Source organism: Haliotis rufescens, unplaced genomic scaffold (genome assembly GCF_023055435.1).
Source record: "Haliotis rufescens isolate VD_foot unplaced genomic scaffold, xgHalRufe1.0.p SCAF_7, whole genome shotgun sequence".
In the NCBI taxonomy this organism is placed as follows: domain Eukaryota; kingdom Metazoa; phylum Mollusca; class Gastropoda; order Lepetellida; family Haliotidae; genus Haliotis; species Haliotis rufescens.
Genome location: NW_025964361.1, coordinates 46,761,582 through 46,781,841, shown reverse-complemented (window position 1 = coordinate 46,781,841; position 20,260 = coordinate 46,761,582). Strand labels below are relative to the sequence as shown.

The window sequence follows — 20,260 nt, the reverse complement described above, 5'->3', positions numbered from 1 at the left end:
GGGTAGAAGCTAACAAAGGAAGCCAACAGATGATTGGCGCTGATAGGTGATTAGCAACAAACAACGTTGTGTTCCTCATAATAAAGAAGTTGACATCCATATATTCCCTTTCTTATGTGTATCACTTCTAAATGCCTTTCAAAGACCTATCAAAATCTCGTATAGACAGTTTGTGAGTTTTATCACTCCTCCAATACTTGCATTGTACACGGACAGTGCTAGTCGAAAGTTTCAAATTTATTTCCCAATGCAAGTGCACTCCTTTGTTAAAAGCGTTATTCGAATATACTTTTAAGTGTAGAAATGCATAAGGTTCAGAGATAACAACTCTCTTGTGGTAGTTTTTATTCCTTACGTGCCTATATTTAGACAATGATTTAATATTATATTGCATATTTATATCCATCTATATATAACATATACTGAATGAAAACAGTACTTATTTAGTCTTTCGTTTCGCCATACAGTCTCTGTTTTTAACCATACCAAGCGGAAGTTGAATAGGGGGCGCTGTAAGGTTTCGGAAAATTATGGCCGCAGCAATGGATATTGAAGAAGAAATGGACAACGGAGCACCCGCAGCTCCAGGAGATAAAGGAAGTAAAAAAAGATTTGAAGTGAAGAAGGTATAATAAGGAAGATTCAATCTTGTGATCTCTGTGATATTCTAATCACACCTGTAAGTTTAGAAGAAATATACAAAAACGGATATGAAACACCACGCACATCCAAAATTAGATCTTGTTCATCAAAATTATTTCAGTCGCAAAAAGAAACGTTATGACCCTAAATAATTATACCATGACAAGTTGTAACAATCTTAAGAGACATTTACACAGATTTACCGCTTCTGTTCGTTGTTACAGTTTTGTACCTTATTCCCACATCATAAATGACTAAGGGCTAACCATCAAAGACAAAATTCAGTAGCCATAACATATATTATGACTCTATGTTATCGTTGGCTCGTGGTATCGGAAAATCTAGCAATCCACGCCCACTGTCAACTGTTTACTTATGCAAATCTAAGAACGATATTTCATCGCTTGATCGAATACATGACTCGTTTTGCCCTCGTTTTGTATGATACAGTGATGAGGATCTTCCGCTGATCGGAAATTTTAGAGACCACAATTTTTAAAAAATCTGATGGCTTCCCCCATAAACACCCCCAAATTATGGACCATGCTCCATTGCAAAGATGTTTCAGCTGTTAAGGAAAATATCCATTCTCATCCCTGAAGATAGCTTCTGGAATGTTTTTAAAATGGAATTACCCCTACCTCACTTTCCAAATTGAGACAAAGTCCCTTGACCCAGCCTAGGTCATATGCATACTGAGTATGCATGATCGAAAACTAGAAGTGATGTAAACCACATCATCGACACATATCACTGTTCACACCACAAAATAGCTATACAGCAAAACTCAGGTAAAGAAAATCATCATCCATCAATCCTAATTGATGTGTCATAAATGTTGAACAAAGAACAAGAAACAATATGCGTATGACATATTAATAGGTTAGTAAGCGCCATTACGATCCATTATAAATTAACTACAACAAGACTAAAGTGTACCATCCTAATGGGTATATTTGTCTGTAAGACCAATAAATATGTAAATATACTACTTTCGGTGTTCACTGGGATAATTGTTATCATTATCAAAATACATGTAGTAGTTTAACAAAGACCATCTTCCCAAGGCAAGAGAGTTAACTGACTTTAAAAGTCCAGTTTCCACCCTAGCCGAACTAGGCTGGAACTACTTGGCTCGATCGTAGCGCCACCAGTGGCTATTACCAGCTATGTCCCTTCTATGCCTCTCCTATGGACCAATCAGATTCCACCTCTCGTATCACTTGCATTTGCTTCACACAAAATGGTGGCGCCCAGTCAGGACGATCTGATTGATAATCAAGATCTATATTGTGATAAAATGGGTCTTACATCGCGAAAAGCATCAAATCACGCGAGCACATTGATTAAAAACATGAAAAGATTTGGAAAATATCTGCTGACAACTAGTTGGTGGTGCACATGCTTTGCAAATCCTGCAATCGACCGAAATCTGCACCACGGTTTACGAACCAGATTTCGATTTCAGTGCGCGATTTTGATAGGACTGTGCATAGACTCTTTAGTCCAGCCAAACTGTAACTCCATAATACCAGACTAGTTCGGCAAGGGTGGAAACTGGACTTTTGTAGTCAGTTAACTCTCTTGCCTCAGGAAGATGAACAAAGACATTAATGAGGCATTTTACAGGTTTTGGCAAGTTTGGAATAACAAATTATGAAACAATAAAGCAAGGACTCAAGAAGGATGAGTTTCCATATCTGTGCTAGTAGACCTCTGTGGCTTGGGCTCTGTTGTCCAATTTAAGACAGTTGGATTTGGCAGAAACGTGTCCAAATTGTTACTTTCTTTTCATTTTGTCAATATGCGGACATCTGACGACATTTCATAACATTATGATAGGTCAGACAGACTCTTAAACAAACAGGGGGCACGGGTGGCCCAGTCGTCTAAGGCGCCAGTATTCGCTGTGCAGAGTTGCGTGCCTTGGGCACGCCAGAAACCTATGATTGTGGGTTCCCAATCCCTAAGTGAAACGAATCAAGTGCTACCCATGCTAACACGAGAACATTGTCAAGTTCTCGAGTGTGTAAGGTATTTTTTAAATGGTAATATACAGAAATTAATTTTAATTGGTACTTTATATGAAATAGCGCATTCATTCCTTAACATGCATACAGATTTTCTGCATCAAAATGGAAGCACTTTGTACTTTATGGGGATCTGTTTTCAATTTTTATGCTTCCAGGATGCAGATTATTTGAAATTCTCTTCATTACATGATAAAGCATGTGAAGAATGTCCTTTTGTTCATTACCTTTTTTTATGTATTTGTCAAAAAGTTATACCTTTGCAAAATTGCTACTGTTTCACTTAAATTTGAGATAAAAGGTTACTCATTGCATCCCCTGCTTGTCATATTGTCTGGTCCAGACTCTATATTTTACATCATTTAATTATTTGGTAACTTTTTTTTACCCCTATAATGAACTTGTGCTAGAAAACCATAGCAATCAGAAAGAAAAATTGGTAGCAAATATATCTTTGTATATATGTGTAGCCTGCAACCTCGGGGTATCGCGGTACTTGTCATGTACGCTAAACGGAACAAAATGCACTCACTAACCTTTATGTTTATTCGTGTTCTCTGTATCAGATATCATTCATGTTATCAAACAATGCATATTTTACTGATAAAAGTTCATTATTTACATTAGTAGCTCCGAGTAAAAGCCGGGCCTCGCGCTCAGTTTGACAAGGGAGAGAACTCCATCGTATCGCGGTACAGAGAAAAGTTGTGTATGGGGGTCCGAATTGGACAAAAAGAGGATATAATTCTACCAACCACTTGGTATGATCATGCCAGACATCAGTGATTTGTCCAGAAAAGTGCAAAGACAGCACAAGTAAAATTCTAAATGTGTTATCAGTAATAGGTATTCAATGCATATTTACCGAAAAGCAAGAGAAAAATATTTTTATAAGTCAACATCAAAATATCAGAAATGATATTTTAAGATTGTTTAAAAAAAATTGGATGACAATAATTTGTCACAAAATGTTAAAATGTTAAAAGTCAACAATAAATATATAAAAAGCACTCCTAGTATGCCCAAAGTATGTATTTATCTTTTGGTTACTAGTGAAGAACGTATTTCTAAGTTTGGCATTATGGCCCTTATGATCTCCCAATAGTTTCTGGGCACAGAGCGGGAACAATTGTGCGGACTACGTAACTTCCGTTACCTCATTAGTCGCCATGAATATGCAGATGATCTAGTTCGGGTCGATAGAGAAAGTTTACTTTGGGAACTGCAGGTTATATCGTTGGCCATTGATAGATGGGGGTAAGGCAATATTACAAAAGATGCCAGAAATATGTATCAACGCATTAATAACTCCTTACTTACAGCAGACGGAACATTCCGAGGAAATTGAAATTGTTTACGAAGTGTGCACTTCCTGGTTACTGATTTGCATTAATAGACAGCTGCCAAGAGGCGTGTCCCGCGTGAACTATCGGAAATCACAAATGCCGCGATACGATGAATGCCGCGGTACCATGGGGTCCGAGTATACTAGTCTTTTAGCATGACTAGGGCATGGGTGGTATGCTAAGGTGCTGTAATTTGCTGTGCAGAGTTGCATCCCTTGAGCACACCAGAAACCTATGATTGAGGGGTCGGATCCAAATTTGCCAAGATTTTGTTTCTAGATTTGTCAGCACAAAACCTTTCCTCATATGTTCTTTAGGCCAGGGATGTGAAATCTCCGCGGAAACGCGGAAAATCGCGTTTTTTAAAACAGTAGTCCTCGGGGAAAAAAACATCTTCCGCGTAAAAATTTAATAATTTTTTTTTTTAAAAACACTCCGAAAAATATGATCGAAAACCGGACAATTGGCGCGGATTGTCCTGTTTTCGATCAGAGCTTTCACCAGCATAGGTTTTCGGACATCATACGTTTTCTGTCACGAATACTTGCACTATAACGTGGGGTGTGGCGTCACACAGAAATTGTAAATACACAGAGTCAGCTGATGGCTTGTTTTTAAGATAAAGTTGTCTTTTAATCCTGTAAGTGAATGAGATGTTTTACAGTTGTTCATGTGATAAGCGAGAAAACTATGAATGTTCCTTCAGCGTCCAAAACCCCATGTCATGGGGATATATGTTGTATTAATGTCTTATGTTTGCAATGGAGTTTTGTTTTTTTCATCAAAAGGTAAGTACAAGGTAAGTTTTTTTCAATATGCTTCAACATGGGGAAAGGGTCAGACATTGCACGCTTGTGACAGTTGTCCTTGTGTCTGGGGGATGGGGGTTGAAGTTTATGGCAGTATTGCTCCCAGACCTGGCGGGTAGCCAGGTGCGCGAAAGCTATGCCCAATTTTATAAAAGTACTGATTTAACTTCGAAATTTTACTGCATCTGCCATCTTGTTTATTTGACTTATTGACTTTGGCCATTGACTTATTACATTTCTTGGTGTGAATGTTGTCCAAACTGCATGAAATTGCTTAAAATGCAATCAAATGTTTTAAAAATTTCTGGGGGGGCATGCCCCCAGACCCCCCTAGACTTTTCCTCTTTTTTCGGGAAAACCTGCTCACATCCCTGTTAGGCCTGTTTCACTTTGGGCATTCCTCCCACATTAAACTGTCATGCTGTGATATAACTGGAATACTGTTAAACCCAACGGCTTTAAACCCAACTCACTCACCCACTCACTCTAGCATGCCTATCCTGATCATCATGTATCATTGTATGTTTCACTACTATCTGTTGAGGAAAGCATATCTTTGTTATTATGATTATGTTATGCTGGTGATTATTTAGGATGTTTAATCAATCTTGTTTTTCCGTTTCAGTGGAATGCTGTGGCACTGTGGGCTTGGGGTAAGTTTGTGAAGGAACACGATTAAATAACAAATGTATACATGGTATATTTTTGAAGATATAAAACATGTTGAAGCAGCTGTCAGTTTAACAAAAAAATATTTTTAAAAAAAATAAAAAAATCTTTATTCACATTTCAAATAACATACAATGTGTAGCTTTTCATCAATTATACATTATTAAAAAAACAATCCCTTTACATCAAACTTTCGAAACAGTTTAATAATGTTAAACTGGTTTGTAATACAAACGTTAGCAGTTTGTGTGTAGCAAGTGTGTGGTCCAATTTGTTTGACTGCAGATGAGGATTAAATTGGATTTAATTGCTTTAGATATGACAGGAATTCTTAAGGGCGGTTCCATTATTGTGGAACCAGATAACATACATCATTTGTTTTTTACAGCTGCTTTTGTACATTGAGAACTAGCCAAAAAATGCTTTCAAAATTTACCAATAACTTTTGCAATATGTTTGTTTGGGATTTGATTTCCAGGTACACTGTTCAACATTTGACAACGTTTATCATGTTGGTTTCAATAGATGAACTGATGAAATTCTCAGCCTTCAAAAAGTAATTAACGCTTAGAAAGTATAAACAGCATCAGTGAACATGGTATTTGTCTGTTTTTGCAGTGCTGATAATATTCATATCAGAGAAAATAATCTTTCCATTTTACATACTGCACCTGGAAAGTTCATAAGTGTGATGGTCATGAACCAGTGACTCCTATTGTTTTATACAGTAAACCTGACATGTTTTCTTCCTGTTCTTGCAGATATTGTCGTAGACAACTGTGCTATCTGCAGAAATCACATCATGGATCTGTGTAAGTGGAAACTGATGGTTTATCATCAACGGGAGTAGGAAGATGATATTTCTCCAGGTGTAGAATCCCGAGTGAATCTATGTTACCTCCCATGTTTGACAATTCAAGAAGATGATGATTATCATGATTATGGCAAAAACACATGAGACGGTTGTTTGATTCTAAAAACTTAGAGCATAACCTACAAAGTGTGAGGAATTGCAGAGTCTTACCGTATTCATTCATGATATTGATCAGCGGTAGAAACTAACATTTTTAGTCCACTAGACCTAATAACATGAATAATAACATATATATAGAAACACCCTTTAAAATGGCAAATTTCTACTAGTCCTTAGGATACCTTAACTATTGGGCAGTTTGGCAAGGACTACAGGACTAGTGCCAATTTCTAACGCTGTTGATTCATACTTATTGATACATGTGATAAAGCTGTGGTAACTGTATCTCTGTGCTGCTCTCTATAAATGATTTTGATGTTGACTTGTAGATTGTACATTATTAAACATATTAGTTTATTCATATACCATGCATTGTCTGTAGTGAGTGAGTGAGTTGGGTTTAAAGCTGCTTTTAACAGTATTCCAGTTATATCGCGGCATGTCAGCTTAATGTGGGAGGAAAGCCCGAAGTGATGCAGGTCTCAGACGTTTACCACTTCGATGAAACCCACGGGTATGGTGCTGACAAACCTAGAAACATAATCGGGGTGAACCAGGATTCGAACCCACAATCATAGGTTTCTGGCGTGCCCAAGGGACGCAACTCTGCACAGTGAATTGCGGCGCCTTAGACAATTGGGCCACCGGTGCCCCTGCATTGTCTGTAAATACATACATTGTGAATACATTGTAAATATCTCATGTACTATGGGCCTGTGGCCTTCTGTAAATATGACAATGTTCACTTGGGATCCACTTGTTCTAGATTGAAAGGACACTATGATACTATAAGACTGTCTACTATACATACAACCCGCGAAAATCCGGGGTAGAATAGGTCTTCAGCAACCCATGCTTGTCATAAAAGGCGAATATACTTGTCGTAAGAGGCGACTAACGGGATTGGGTGGTCAGGCTTGCTGACTTGGTTGATGCATGTCATCATATCCCAATTGCGTTGATCGGTGCTTATGATGTCAATCACTGGATTGTCTGGTCCAGACTAGATTATCTACAGCCACCGCCATATGGCTGGAATATTGCTGAGTGCGGCGTTAAACAACAAACATCATCATCATCTACCATACATGCTGTAAGACTGTCTGTGTGTTTCAGGTATCGAGTGCCAGGCCAACCAAGCCTCTGCTACTAGTGAGGAGTGCACTGTGGCCTGGGGAGTCTGTAATGTAAGTATGAGTCTGTGCTTGTTGTAAGTAAGAGTCTGTAATGTAAGTAAGAGTCTGTGCTTCTTGTAAGTAAGAGTCTGTAATGTAAGTATGAGTCTGTAATGTAAGTATGAGTCTGTAATGTAAGTAAGAGTCTGTGCTTGTTGTAAGTAAGAGTCTGTAATGTAAGTATGAGTCTGTAATGTAAGTAAGAGTCTGTAATGTAAGTATGAGTCTGTAATGTAAGTAAGAGTCTGTAATGTAAGTATGAGTCTGTAATGTAAGTATGAGTCTGTAATGTAAGTATGAGTCTGTGCTTGTTGTAAGCACCTGTGGGGATGCCAGGTAGGAGTCGGTCCCCAACAATCTGTGCCTGTCGCAAGAGGCAGTTGAATGGTTCGGTGACTTGGTTGAATATGTGTCATCACACTATGACAATGTGTGACAGATGTTCATATCAGTCACTGGTTTGTCTTGTCCATAATTGATTATTAACAGCCTATAAAAACAGGCTACAATCACATGGCTGGAATATTGCTGATATATGTATATTGTGTTATACAACAAACAAACAGCTGACTAAAATGAGGTTTGAATGGTTGCAATCCTTGACATGTCTGATTCAGTCCTCGAAGATTCAGGACAAAATCATATACTCTTGCAGTGTCTTGTCAAATTCCTTGGGCATGTCATAATGTCTCTATGTAAAAACACATTTTTGCAATTAAAAGGGTTGATTGATAAGTTCTGAGCCTCAAATAGAAGGAATTAATTGTGAAATCTTTGCTGTGACAAGTCCATAAAATAAGCAAGGGTCTGTGACCTTTGGATGTGTTCTAACTAGAGGAAACGTAGTGATCCAGTACTTGCAGTAAAATTGCTTTAATAGTAATATATTTTACTTTCATCATTATTTAGCCAGTATTGTGTACAATATGATGGCCAAGGAAAAACACAGAAAATGTACACTTAGCACTGTTAAGCTTAATCAAAAGGACCACCTCCGTGGTCTAGTGGTAGATCGTCTGCCCCGAGACCGGAAAGATGTTAGAATATGTACTTGTTGTTACCCTGTCTGGCGCTCGGTATTATGTGGCTAAAACAAGGACAGGTCGGCTCAGAGTCAGTATACTGTGTCTGAGTGGGATACTCATGTTAAACTACGGCATGGTATCTCAGTGTGTACACACACTGAGTAGGCACTTCAATTCAAACAACTGTCAATACAGTGGACAATTGACATCACAACCACCAAAGAAGGCAAAGACAGTCCCATCACCTGGAAAGGATATGTCGTCCCCCCCCCCCCGATTCTGTAGGTGCGCTCTTCCAGCAGGACAATGCACCAATGCAAGTCTGTCTTTGCCATGGCTAAAATCCACAAGTGTGGCTTTGAACTCCTTCAGCACTCACCTCATTCTGAACTGGCTCCATCAGAGTCCATCTACCCAAACATGAAGAAAGCTCAAGCCCGAACCCATTTTGACTCCCAACAATGAAGCCATGGCAGCTGTGGAGAACTGTTTGGACACTCCACATAAGGACTTCTACAAAACTGGGATAAAATCCTTCCAACATTGTTGGCAAGGGTGTATCAATATGGGAGAGGATTATTTTGATAAATATATAATTTTAATGTCTTTGGCATTGTTTAGGTCAAGTCTTTCTCATGAGGCACAGAACTCACCCATCACCCCAAGTAGCAGATGTTCTGTTGACCATGTGACTTAGCACATATTACACATTGATTTGTAATTTCAATGACAAGATGGAATTCTAAAATTATCCCAGCAATCACAGACCCGTGAAGATTATTTTACAGACCGCCGTCATATAGCTGGAATATTGCTGAGTGCGGCGTTAAACAACAAACCAACCAACCAACCCAGCAATCACAGAATTCCTGACAAGTTTTTTTAGCTTTATGTCTGTGAATGCCTGACACTGAAATGTAGTTTTAGCAAGTCATGAATTATTTTCCTTGTTTTGTTACCCAGCATGCTTTCCACTTCCACTGCATCACTCGGTGGCTGAAGACGAGGCAGGTGTGCCCACTGGACAACAGGGAGTGGGAGTTTCAGAAGTATGTATACTCTAACATTACTCTCTTTCAGCAGCCGACATGGGTACAATGTGTGAAGCCCATTTCTGGTGTCCCCCGCCGTGATATTGCTGGAATATTGCTAAAAGCGGCGTAAAACCATACTCACTCACTCACTCACTCACTCTTTCAGCAGTATTTGCTTGTGTTTATCATGTGTAGGGCATGACACTAGGGCTGGGATGAGTCCAAATTTTCAAGATTTGGGATCAAGGTGTGATTAGGCAGCAGATTTGATACTCCACATGCAGCAGGAGAACTGGTGCAGACCACAATGGATTGCAGCAGAATACTTAGACAGTCTGGGTGCTGTAGGAACACATGTCCAACACTAACCAGGCCACTTGAGTACAAAATGTCCGGATGAAAATTGTTTTACCGCATCAGTGGAAAAAGCTATGTAGATACATGTATCAATCGATTGGATCATAAATACAATGAAGATGATAGACAATGATAGATGCATTATCCGTACTCAACATATAAAAGTGAGAACGAATGCTTGCATAGTCCAAAAGAAATGTGAACATTAGCTATACTTGTAGTGTAAATATAGAGTTTTATTTTAATGTCATTCAACAGTATATCAGGTGACTAACCACGGGTCCGGGTTGTCCTGTGGGTACCCGGGTCCTATTCAGTACCCACCTGACCGGAGTACCCGAGTTACCCGTCCCAGCCCAACATGACGCTTGTGTTTAGACAGGTCCCTCTCTGTGAAAAGCCTAATGTGAGAAGACTGATCCTGAGATACAGTGTTGCATTGTTCCTGTAGCAAGTCGGGGGCAGTTGAGTAGTACTAGAAGCCCAGTGGTTAAAACGTTCGCTCGTCATGTCGAAGACCCAGGTTCGATTCCCGACATGGGTACAATGTGTGAAGCCCATTTCTGGTGTCCCCTGCCGTGATATTGCTGGAATATTGCTAAAAGCGGCGTAAAACAATACTCCCTCACTGTAGCAAGATATTGTTCTACTGGTGAACATGGGAGTGTTTAGTCTGTATGAGAGTCCAGGTCAAATCGTAGGTGTAACACTTGCTGTACCAGGGGGGGATGCAGTTGGGGGATGCAGTTGTGGGGATACAATTGGTGGGATGCAGTTGGTGGGATGCAGTTGGGGGGATGCATTTGGGGGGATGCAGTTGGGGGGATACAATTGGTGGGATGCAGTTGGGGGGGATGCAGTTGGGGGGATGCAGTTGGGGGGATGCATTTGGGGGGATACAGAAGCAGAGCAGGAGCTACATGTGACTGCATGGTAGCCTTGATGTGGGCGGGGGGCGGTCGGGTAGCCTAGTGGTTAAAGCGTTCGCTTGTCACGTCGAAGACCCGGGTTCGATTCCCGACATGGGTACAATGTGTGAAGCCCATTTCTGGTGTCCCCCGCCGTGATATTGCTGGAATATTGCTAAAAGCGGCGTAAAACCATAACTCACTCACTCACTCACTCACTTGATGTGGGCGGAGTGGGTGAGCAGTCTAAAGCTCGGGCGAGCAGGGACCAGGTACTGACATCATATCCCGCTAGTGACCAGGTTGTTAACTGGGATGCATATGGATCCACTGATCGGGGAACAAATAGACCGCATTTGAGCAGAGATGTCTGTATAAGTGCACTTTACAAATGTATGTTACATTTTTTTTGTAAAAATCTGTGTATTACGTCTTACGTCAGTATCACTACTGTGCACATGTGCATGACTCGTCTCATCTAATTCCAATCATGCAAAATGGCACAATATGAACATTAACTGTATTGACTCACTAAAATGCTGTGATATCACAGGTGTATTAAGGTGTACCTTGTGTGCTAATCACTTTCCTTCTGCCCTGAGAAGGGGCACGGGAGGCCCAGTCGTCTAAGGCGCCGCGATTGGCTGTGCAGAGTTGCGTCCCTTGGGCACACCAAAAACCTATGATTGTGGGTTCGAATCCTGGTGCGCCCCGATTATGTTTCTATGTTTGTCAGCACTATACCTGTGCTCGTGGGTTTCACCAAAATGGTAAACGTCTGAGACCTGCATCACTTCGGGCTTTCCTCCCACATTAAGCTGACACGACGTGATATAACTTGAATACTGTTAAAAGTAGCGTTAATCCCAACTAACTCACTCACTCACTCTGTCCTGAGATAATATGAAACCGTATGAAGCCGCTCACACTGGGGCAGGAGGCATTGGGGTAGCCCTTTTGTTAAAACATTCGCTTCAAGCAGAAGGCCTGAGTTCGATTTCCCACCTGGGCACCAGAAGCCCTTTTCTGGTGTTAGACTGTCAGCATGTCAGGATGAATTAGTCTGAATATGTTTAAATTAACCCCACCATATTTAGTGTTCTTTGTTGTTTGGCAGTCTTTTTCACATCCAGAACATATTGTATAGAAATTTAGTGTCAAACAAAATTGTCTATTTGCAGCTGGTTGATATTCAGGATATTGGAATTGGAGTAATATTTATTTTGGTCCATGTCTAAAATGGTCTGCAACTTGTTGTACAGAGTAATGTCCCTGAACTGTGCTACAGTAACATAGTAATGGACTTTGAATAACACATTTGCCCAATTTACGATCCTTGCTTTGTCAGTTCTTAGAAAATTGTTAGAAATTGACACATAATTCAAGATTGATCTTGGTTTGAAAGCTTTCAGTGATTGATTGTCTGATCACAGACTATGAATGAAAACAAAATCATATGTATGTGGGAAGCATTCTTTTTTAATTAATCCATAATGCGACGGAGTAAAACATAAAGAAAAATATGTTAAATGATGATTTACTCAACTCCATCATGTCCACAATATTTTCATATTTCTATCAGGAAACTTTCATTTATTACTATGATCATTATTTCCCTTAAACTTGCGAAATTCATTTTAATAAGACCATATACTGAAACAGGTAGATCACATATTACATTATCGATTCCTTGGTTGGAAACTGAAAACTGCTTGTCATCTATAAAGTCTGTTAATTCAACAGCATTTGTTTGCACTAACAAATTTACAACAGGGTAGACCATACCCGACCACCTATTATCTGACCCTCCCTGGGTAGGTCTCAAGAGTTGGATACAAAATGTCTGATATGGAATTATTTTACCTAGAGCCCTGGCAAAAAGTGTTTTGATACATGTATCAGATGATCTGATCAAGCATACACTGAAGTTTACTGAAGCTTTATCTTTACTAAAGGTTATATAAGTTATCAGGAGTGCGTGCATAATGGGAAAGAAATGCAAATATTAGCGACTTATAGTGTAACTATGTGCAGAGTGCTCTCATAGTCTGATGGTAAGGAATGTTGCTCACTATATCAATCACTGGATTGCCTAGTCCAGCCTCGAATATTTACTGGTTGCTGTCATGTAGCTGAAATATTGCTTAGTGCGGCGTTAAACAAAAAACATAACAAGCTTCTTCACGGAAATCATCTCTCTACCCTTTTTAATCATATCCATTTGAAGTCATTAGATGCGGGTTATAATAGTCCCTTATAAACCTATCATGGTGTTGTAACCATCTCCCAGACGACCTTTCTTTTGTAGTAAGACCACTCAGCAGGTTTTACAATTGCTCCTCAGGTTTTACAATTGCTCCCCAGGTTTTACAATTGCAATTGTAAAACCTGGGGAGAAATTGTAAAACCTTGGGAGCAGTTTTTAGCAACTTCATCATCTGACAAAGGGTCACTAAAAACTGAAACAAAAGTCATCCTCATCCTTTTCTGCAGAATTTTCTTCAATTAACTTACTTTGAGTAAGGAAAATATCGTCATCGTCAGAAATCCTCTCTTGTGAACAGTCAACGACACAATGCCATGTGGTACGACGCACGCAGTTCTTTCTGCACGTACAGCCCTCTTCTGCACGTGCAGTCCACGCAGCGGCCCGCGATAACAACTGTTATAAAGCGTGTCTCGTTATACTGCGCTTATTTGCGACCCGCATACCGTGTAAATATAAGCTCCAAAAATGACATAGATTAATGGATAGCGGTTTATAAGTTGGACAAACCATTCCACCTCAGGAATGGTATGATTGTATAACCGCGTCCTCGGCTTTTCTGTGCCTACCCGGTTATACAATCATACCATTCCTGAGGTGTCATGGTTTTTCCATTACATCTACAATGAAACACTTGACTGACAGCATAGAGAAATAGGGAATTTGTATTGTATTGTACAGCTTAGTATTGACTGAAGCACTCATAATATATTAGGATGTCATTAGTAAACAGCTAGGAGTACAGGTTACACACAACCAAATGTTTTCCCATAGACTTCTATAGTAACATTATATTTGTAAAAAATATAACTAAGCATTCAACAGCTATTACCTGTACATGTGTGCACAGTTTGGTCTCAGAGCAGCAATAAAAACAAAAAAATGACTAGCTGAGCCAGCTCCTTTTCTGAGTACAGGAAGCTAAACACTCCATCCCCAGTTCCGCACCAAATGTCACCTACATGAAAATATCTGTAGTCACATTCAGCATACGTCATCATGTTAGAACATGGTGAGTTTTAATAACTGGATGGATGTACATTTAAAAGACATAAAAATCTTACACAATATTCTCCAATCACAGCCTGCAGATATCTCTCGATCGGCGCTGAAGGCTCCCTACGAAAACTGCACTGTCCCAACTGGTTCTGATTTGGTGTAGTAGAACCTACAGGTGCTCCAATTTACTGTGCAGAGTTGTCTCCCTTAGGGATGCTGAAAACTGTGATTGTGGGTTTGATTCCCAGATTTGCCCTGCTCATGGTCTTTGTCAACACCATACCGGTGTTTATTTTTACAGTGGTAGACTTAAAATCTCTGCATCACTTGAACTTTCTTTTCAAGCTGATGTGCCAGATATGACTGAAATACAGTTAAAAGATGGTACTTGTTCTTACCCTGTCTGGCGCTTGGCATTAAGGGGCTAAAACAAGGTCTGGTCGGCTCGGAGTCAGTATACTGTATGCACTTCGCTATATAAATGATATAAGTGCAATAATTTTGGATGTGACGTTAAACCCCATTTCACCTCACCTCGCTTCACAATTAAAAGTGGTCCTTCATCCAACTCACTCATTTTGATAGGTACATATTAGTAAGAGTTGAAGTGTTCAATTGAGTTGTATTTTATAGTTAATCAAACAAATGGTTTTATATTCAGAATCGTAAATCTAAGTTGTTGGAAATTTATTTGTGTATATGTCATCATCATTCCATCTTTATATTTTCACTATCAGTTCTTTGTAATTTGGTTCAACTGAAAAAATCAGATGATGTTTTGTACCTAGTCTCTGATTCGCAGAAAATGTTTAAACATGTATGATCTGAAATCTGTACTATAAAGTTTGGAATGACATTACTAGCGTGCATATGTACAGTTAACTCCAGTAATAATGAACTCAAAGGGACCACTAATTTTATTTCGTTATAACCGTAGGTCATTATAAGCATACCTATATATATATATACAGCATATATACAGCAAATGGCTGGGACTAAAAAATAAGTTCTTTATATCCGTCAGATCATTATAAACGTAGTAGTTGCCTGTAGTTGCAAGCAAGACTGATGGCAGGGCTGATCATTAGAAATGGGAGCTGTTTTTTTGCTGCTCACAAAGACTCCATTGTGGCAGTTCCTTGTTGTGATTAAGATGGAGAGATTTGTCGAAAGAAGCAATCATTTCATGCAGCCAATCAAAGCTTTTGGTCTCCCACACTGCAACCAGGAAGATGGTGGAGTCAGGTTTTCATGTATAGAACAACAGTGGCTTTATTTGATTAATTATGTGGTAAACTGTGTTATTAGGGGTCCTGTAGTTACCACAATCTTATCTTTAGCTCACGTGACTCGTTCAGTGGTTCTCATTATTCTTAATTTTATACGTCAGTAAACATTTTTTAAAGCTTTTTGGGGACACACTGATCAGTCATCTAAGGCTCTGCCATTCGCTATGCAGAGTTGTGTCACTTGGCACACCAGAAACCTATGATTGTGTGTTTGAATCCTTGTTTGGCCATTATGTTTCCAGAATATCCAGAAATATGCTTAATCCATTGAAATTTTATTGGGAAGATGTATTATGTAGTTTGAGCAAGTTGATAAGAAAACAAATTGACTGCAAACACTGCTGGCTTAATCATGATGACAAATGTTGTTCTAATGATTGTTGTTGAAGTAGGGGTGGTCGGGTAGCCTAGTGGTTAAAGCGTTCGCTCGTCATGCCGAAAACCCGGGTTTGATTCCTGACATGGGAACAATGTATGAAGCCCCTGCTATGATATTGCTGGAATATTGCTAAAAGCGGCATAAAACCATACTCACTCACTCACTCTAACTAAAGGTCTTAAAGTACAAATTTGGTAAACCTCACCATTGATACGTTTATGGGTTGTTGCGTCAATGACATGCCAGCCATCGTACTTTAAGGCGTCTGTGTTCAGACCCGGGCGTCTCATGTACACCTCACTCCGCACGTGGACGTTCCTGAAGGTAGAAATAGAACATACATATTAAAATAAAAGCAACGAAACCCTTCCCACATTCAATAGAAATCTCTTCTATAAGTCGATTATACGATTCCGACTATATAATGAGCATTCGTTTATGAATCACTATCAAATAGTGATGACACCAGGTGTTCGCAAAAAGGTGAGCGTATCCTGCCTCACCGGTGGCACACTTCACAAACACATGCAAAGGCAAGTCACTGTTCACCTGGAAAAAAAAAGACAGTGGAACATATGGTACTAGTCAAAATAGGGAATTGCATCGGACATCATTTTTGTCACTGATGTGTCAATGTTTCATCTTTTAGACGTGAAAGACTTATTGTTAGCTTCACGAGTTGGAACAATTGTGTACAATTATGAAGCCCCGGGTTCGATTCCCGACATGGGTACAATGTGTGAAGCCCAGATCTGGTGTCCCTTGCCATGATATTGCTGAAATTTTGCTAAAAGCGGCGTAAAACCATACTCACTCTAATTATTAGTTTCCTAATAGTAGTGTAATGTTTCCATGGCCATGGTCAAACTCATTTTTGGTTGTTTCCCATAACATATATGGCTCAGAAGAAAATAGTTTCTTTAGTTAAACCTTATGAACCCGGAAGAAATGTGGATATGGGGCAGACAAGTGGCAGACTGGGTAAGAGCTAGTATGTGTGAAAGGCCACAGCAGGTTGGTGCTAATGTCACACTTCAGAGACCTAGACTGACGCCCAGGCTGAAACTGTTTGAACATGGGGCATGAGATTAATCTGTGTTTACATGGCTGTTGTTGATGTTTGCAGAGCATGTTCCATCAAATGGAAGTTAGTTAGAGAGTGGGGATTTGGCTGTTTGCATGTCAGCATAGTATATGATACTTTGCCGAATTGATGAGATAACTATACTTTCCTTTGTTTGCTTATGTTTCTTAAAAATATGACTTTCTGCAAGTAATTGGAATCAAACACACTGCCTTTTTTCTGACTCTCACTTATATTTGTAAAAGGATTGTAAAGGGTTGTTTATATCTGAAGTTGAGTAATTTCTTATTTCGACAGTCTAAAGGCTGTTCTGAAGGGGCTGCTGGGTAGCCTTGTGGTTAAAGTGTTTGTTTTTACTATACTGTATGTTCTCCCAAAATGAATATTTGCCTTCTTCTTCTTCTCTGAAATTAAGGGCGATCGGGTAGCCTAGTGGTTAAAGCTTCCGCTCGTCACACCAAAGACCCGGGTTCGATTCCCCACCTGGGTACAATGAGTGAAGCCCATTTCTGGTGTCCCCCGCTGTGATATTGCTGGAATATTGCTAAAAGCGGCGTAAAACCGCTCTCACTTACTCACTGTTCTTGGCTTCCTGAATGATGATCATAATGAAGAAATGATAAGAATTTAATTACCCTTGGTATGGATAATTGGTTGGTATCATTTTCTAACTATGACTAGGGTAGCCTAGTGGTTAAAGCGTTCACTCATCACGCCAAAGACCTCGGGTTCGATTCCTGACACGGGGACACTCTGTGAAGCCCATTTCTGGTGTCCCCTGCGGTAATATTGGTGGAATATTGCTAACAGCGGCATAAAACCATACTCACTCACTCACTCCAACTATGACACTGCATCCTAAAAAAATGTCCATGATACAGCTGTTCAATTTCTTCTATGACGTAGAGCACCACTGCTTACTTTCCAAGAAGTGGGTCAAAGGAAATATTTCCTGACGCCTTAGCTTGTTCAGTGAAAGTCGTGACTAGGTTCAGAGTAAGGTTATGAACTCTGTCATGGCAATTTATAAAAAATGCCAAGTTGAAGTTTGATCAAGGTTTGTTTATCTTGTTTATTGGTCTTTCCTTTCCCTCCAACAAGGAGATTATTATTTATGGATGAGGTATTCCTCTTTATCTTGACAATTGCAAATTGCTTGCATTGACGTATGTAATCGTCCCAATGCTACATCACAGACCAGGAATTCTTTGAGCTCAGGGAAGGGGATAAATAAAGAGATTTATTTGTCAATGATGTCATGACTTAAACTTATGTCGGTGCGAGAAGAAGGTGTACCATGTGCTGTTTTATTTACAGTGTTTACATGCTCAATGAAAGACAAGTACCTAGCACACAACCTCTTCTCACACCCTAGTCAAATATGGCTCTATTACATATTGAGATGCAGGTACCCAGGTGAAGATCCGGGTTAGAGTTGGTCTACCCATACTTGTAAGAGGTGCTTAATGGGATCGGGTGGTTAGACTCGCTGACTTGATGACGGTGAAGTGTGGCATTGTATCCCAATCACATAGGCGGAACCAGAGGGGGGTCCTTGGGGGTCTAGACAATAATAATGGACATGTAATTTTTGACTGCAGTACGTTTAGGTATTTGTTTGTTCCACGTCTTTCTGTGTTTAGTACAGGTATACACTTCACAGACATTGGTATTAGAACCAATGCTTTTTAGTGTGTGTGTTTATGGAGTTAAATGAAGATCGCCAAAATTATAGTGGTGTTCAAAGGTTTGAGAACAATCGTGACAATTCAGAGAATGAAATACAGTAAAACTATGGTTATAAAACTCATTTTACTCATAAAACACCACTAATTTTAGTTCGTTATAATTGTAGTTCATTGTAAGCATATATACAGCAAATGTCCGGGGAAAAAAACACAAGTTTGTTATATCCGTCAGTTTGCTATAAGCAAGTTTGTTAGAAACATAGTTAACTGTAGTCAATTTGGTGTTACATTGTTTTTGACCATTTAGAAGGGGAGTGAAGTTAAAGTGATAGAATGACCCTGTGTTACTTAATTTCAATGTACTGCCTCCGTGGTGTAGTGAATACAGCACCTGCTGGAGGGCTTAAGTCAGTGGTTCGATCCCTGGCCACATCCTACCAAAAGACTTTAAATGATGGAACTTGTTTGGATATAACAAGGACTGGTTGGCTTAGACCCAGTATAATGTGTCTGAGTGGGATATCCAGGTTAAACTGCTAGCACTAGGAATCTGGCATAAATCTTCATGTATGTTGCTGTATACATTATACAAGTGACACATGAAGATCTTGGTTGGAGTAGGTCTTCAGCAACCAATGCTTGGCGTAAGAGTCGACTTTGCTTGGCGTAAGAGGCGACTAACAGGATTGGGTGGTCAGGTTTGCCGCCTTAGTTGATGCATGTCATCGTATCACAATTGTGTGGATCGATGCTCATGATATCAATCACTGGTTTGTCTGGTCTAGACCCGATTATTTACAGACCGCTGTCATATGGTTGGAATATTGCAGAGAGCGGCATTAAACAACAAACAAACCAAACAAACCAAATTGTGTGGATCAATGCTCATGATATCAATCACTGGATTGTCTGGTACAGACTTGATTATTTACAGACCGCCGTCATATAGCTGGAATATTGCTGAGAGCAGCATTAAACAACAAACAAACAATATATAAGTGAAATAATCTTGAATGCAATCTTAAAGCCCATTTTAATTCACTTCACGCCTAATTTCAACGTTGCATTTTTTTCAGGTATGGTCATTAAGAAGATCCAACGTCATGACGTGAAGACTCATCCTTTGCCTTTGTGTTTTTGTCTATTTGTACATGTCAGTTAAAATATCACTAAGCAGTTGTATTTGTTTACAAATTGTCAAAAGAATAAATGTTTGTGTCACATGGAAAAGTTATGTTGTTTTTAATAGTTACAAGTCACATCATGGCTGTGGAATGAGGAAGTTGTGTGCCTCGCCATGTATAGGCAATGTAGCATAAAGGTATGATATTAGGAATGAATTGTGTTTTCTTGTGCAACAGGTTTACAAAACATATTGTTATGGACAGTGAGCTGCTCTTAGAAATGAGGATGTGTAGCATGTTGAGTCATATTATTGATATAATCCACTGCAACATAAGGAGTGGAATTTCTGAATTCTCCCTGTTCTCTGGTGGCTCTTGTTCAGATGCAGATTTACACCGGGGGGGAATTGATCTTCAACAACCCATCTTTGTCGTAAGATGCAACTAATGGGAGCATGTGTGG

General features: G+C 39.6%; 1 protein-coding gene across 1 annotated transcript; it reads left to right on the top strand.

Moving 5' to 3' along the window:
- The first annotated feature begins 478 nt into the window (after positions 1–478).
- On the top strand, positions 479–19,896 carry LOC124143675 (RING-box protein 1). Its single transcript, XM_046512701.2, has 6 exons — positions 479–626; positions 5,453–5,480; positions 6,258–6,308; positions 7,586–7,656; positions 9,633–9,718; positions 19,750–19,896. Exons 1-6 carry the CDS (start codon positions 531–533, stop codon positions 19,760–19,762), a joined length of 345 nt encoding a protein of 114 aa, XP_046368657.1. The 5' UTR covers positions 479–530; the 3' UTR covers positions 19,763–19,896.
- The last annotated feature ends 364 nt before the right edge of the window (positions 19,897–20,260 follow it).

Coding starts and splice junctions, on each gene's coding strand:
- LOC124143675 (XM_046512701.2), top strand. CDS start 531: ATGGCCGCAGCAATGGATATTGAAGAAGAAATGGACAACGGAGCACCC. Junction 6,309..7,585: donor AAATCACATCATGGATCTGT/GTAAGTGGAAAC, acceptor TGTGTGTTTCAG/GTATCGAGTGCCAGGCCAAC. Junction 7,657..9,632: donor TGGCCTGGGGAGTCTGTAAT/GTAAGTATGAGT, acceptor TTTGTTACCCAG/CATGCTTTCCACTTCCACTG.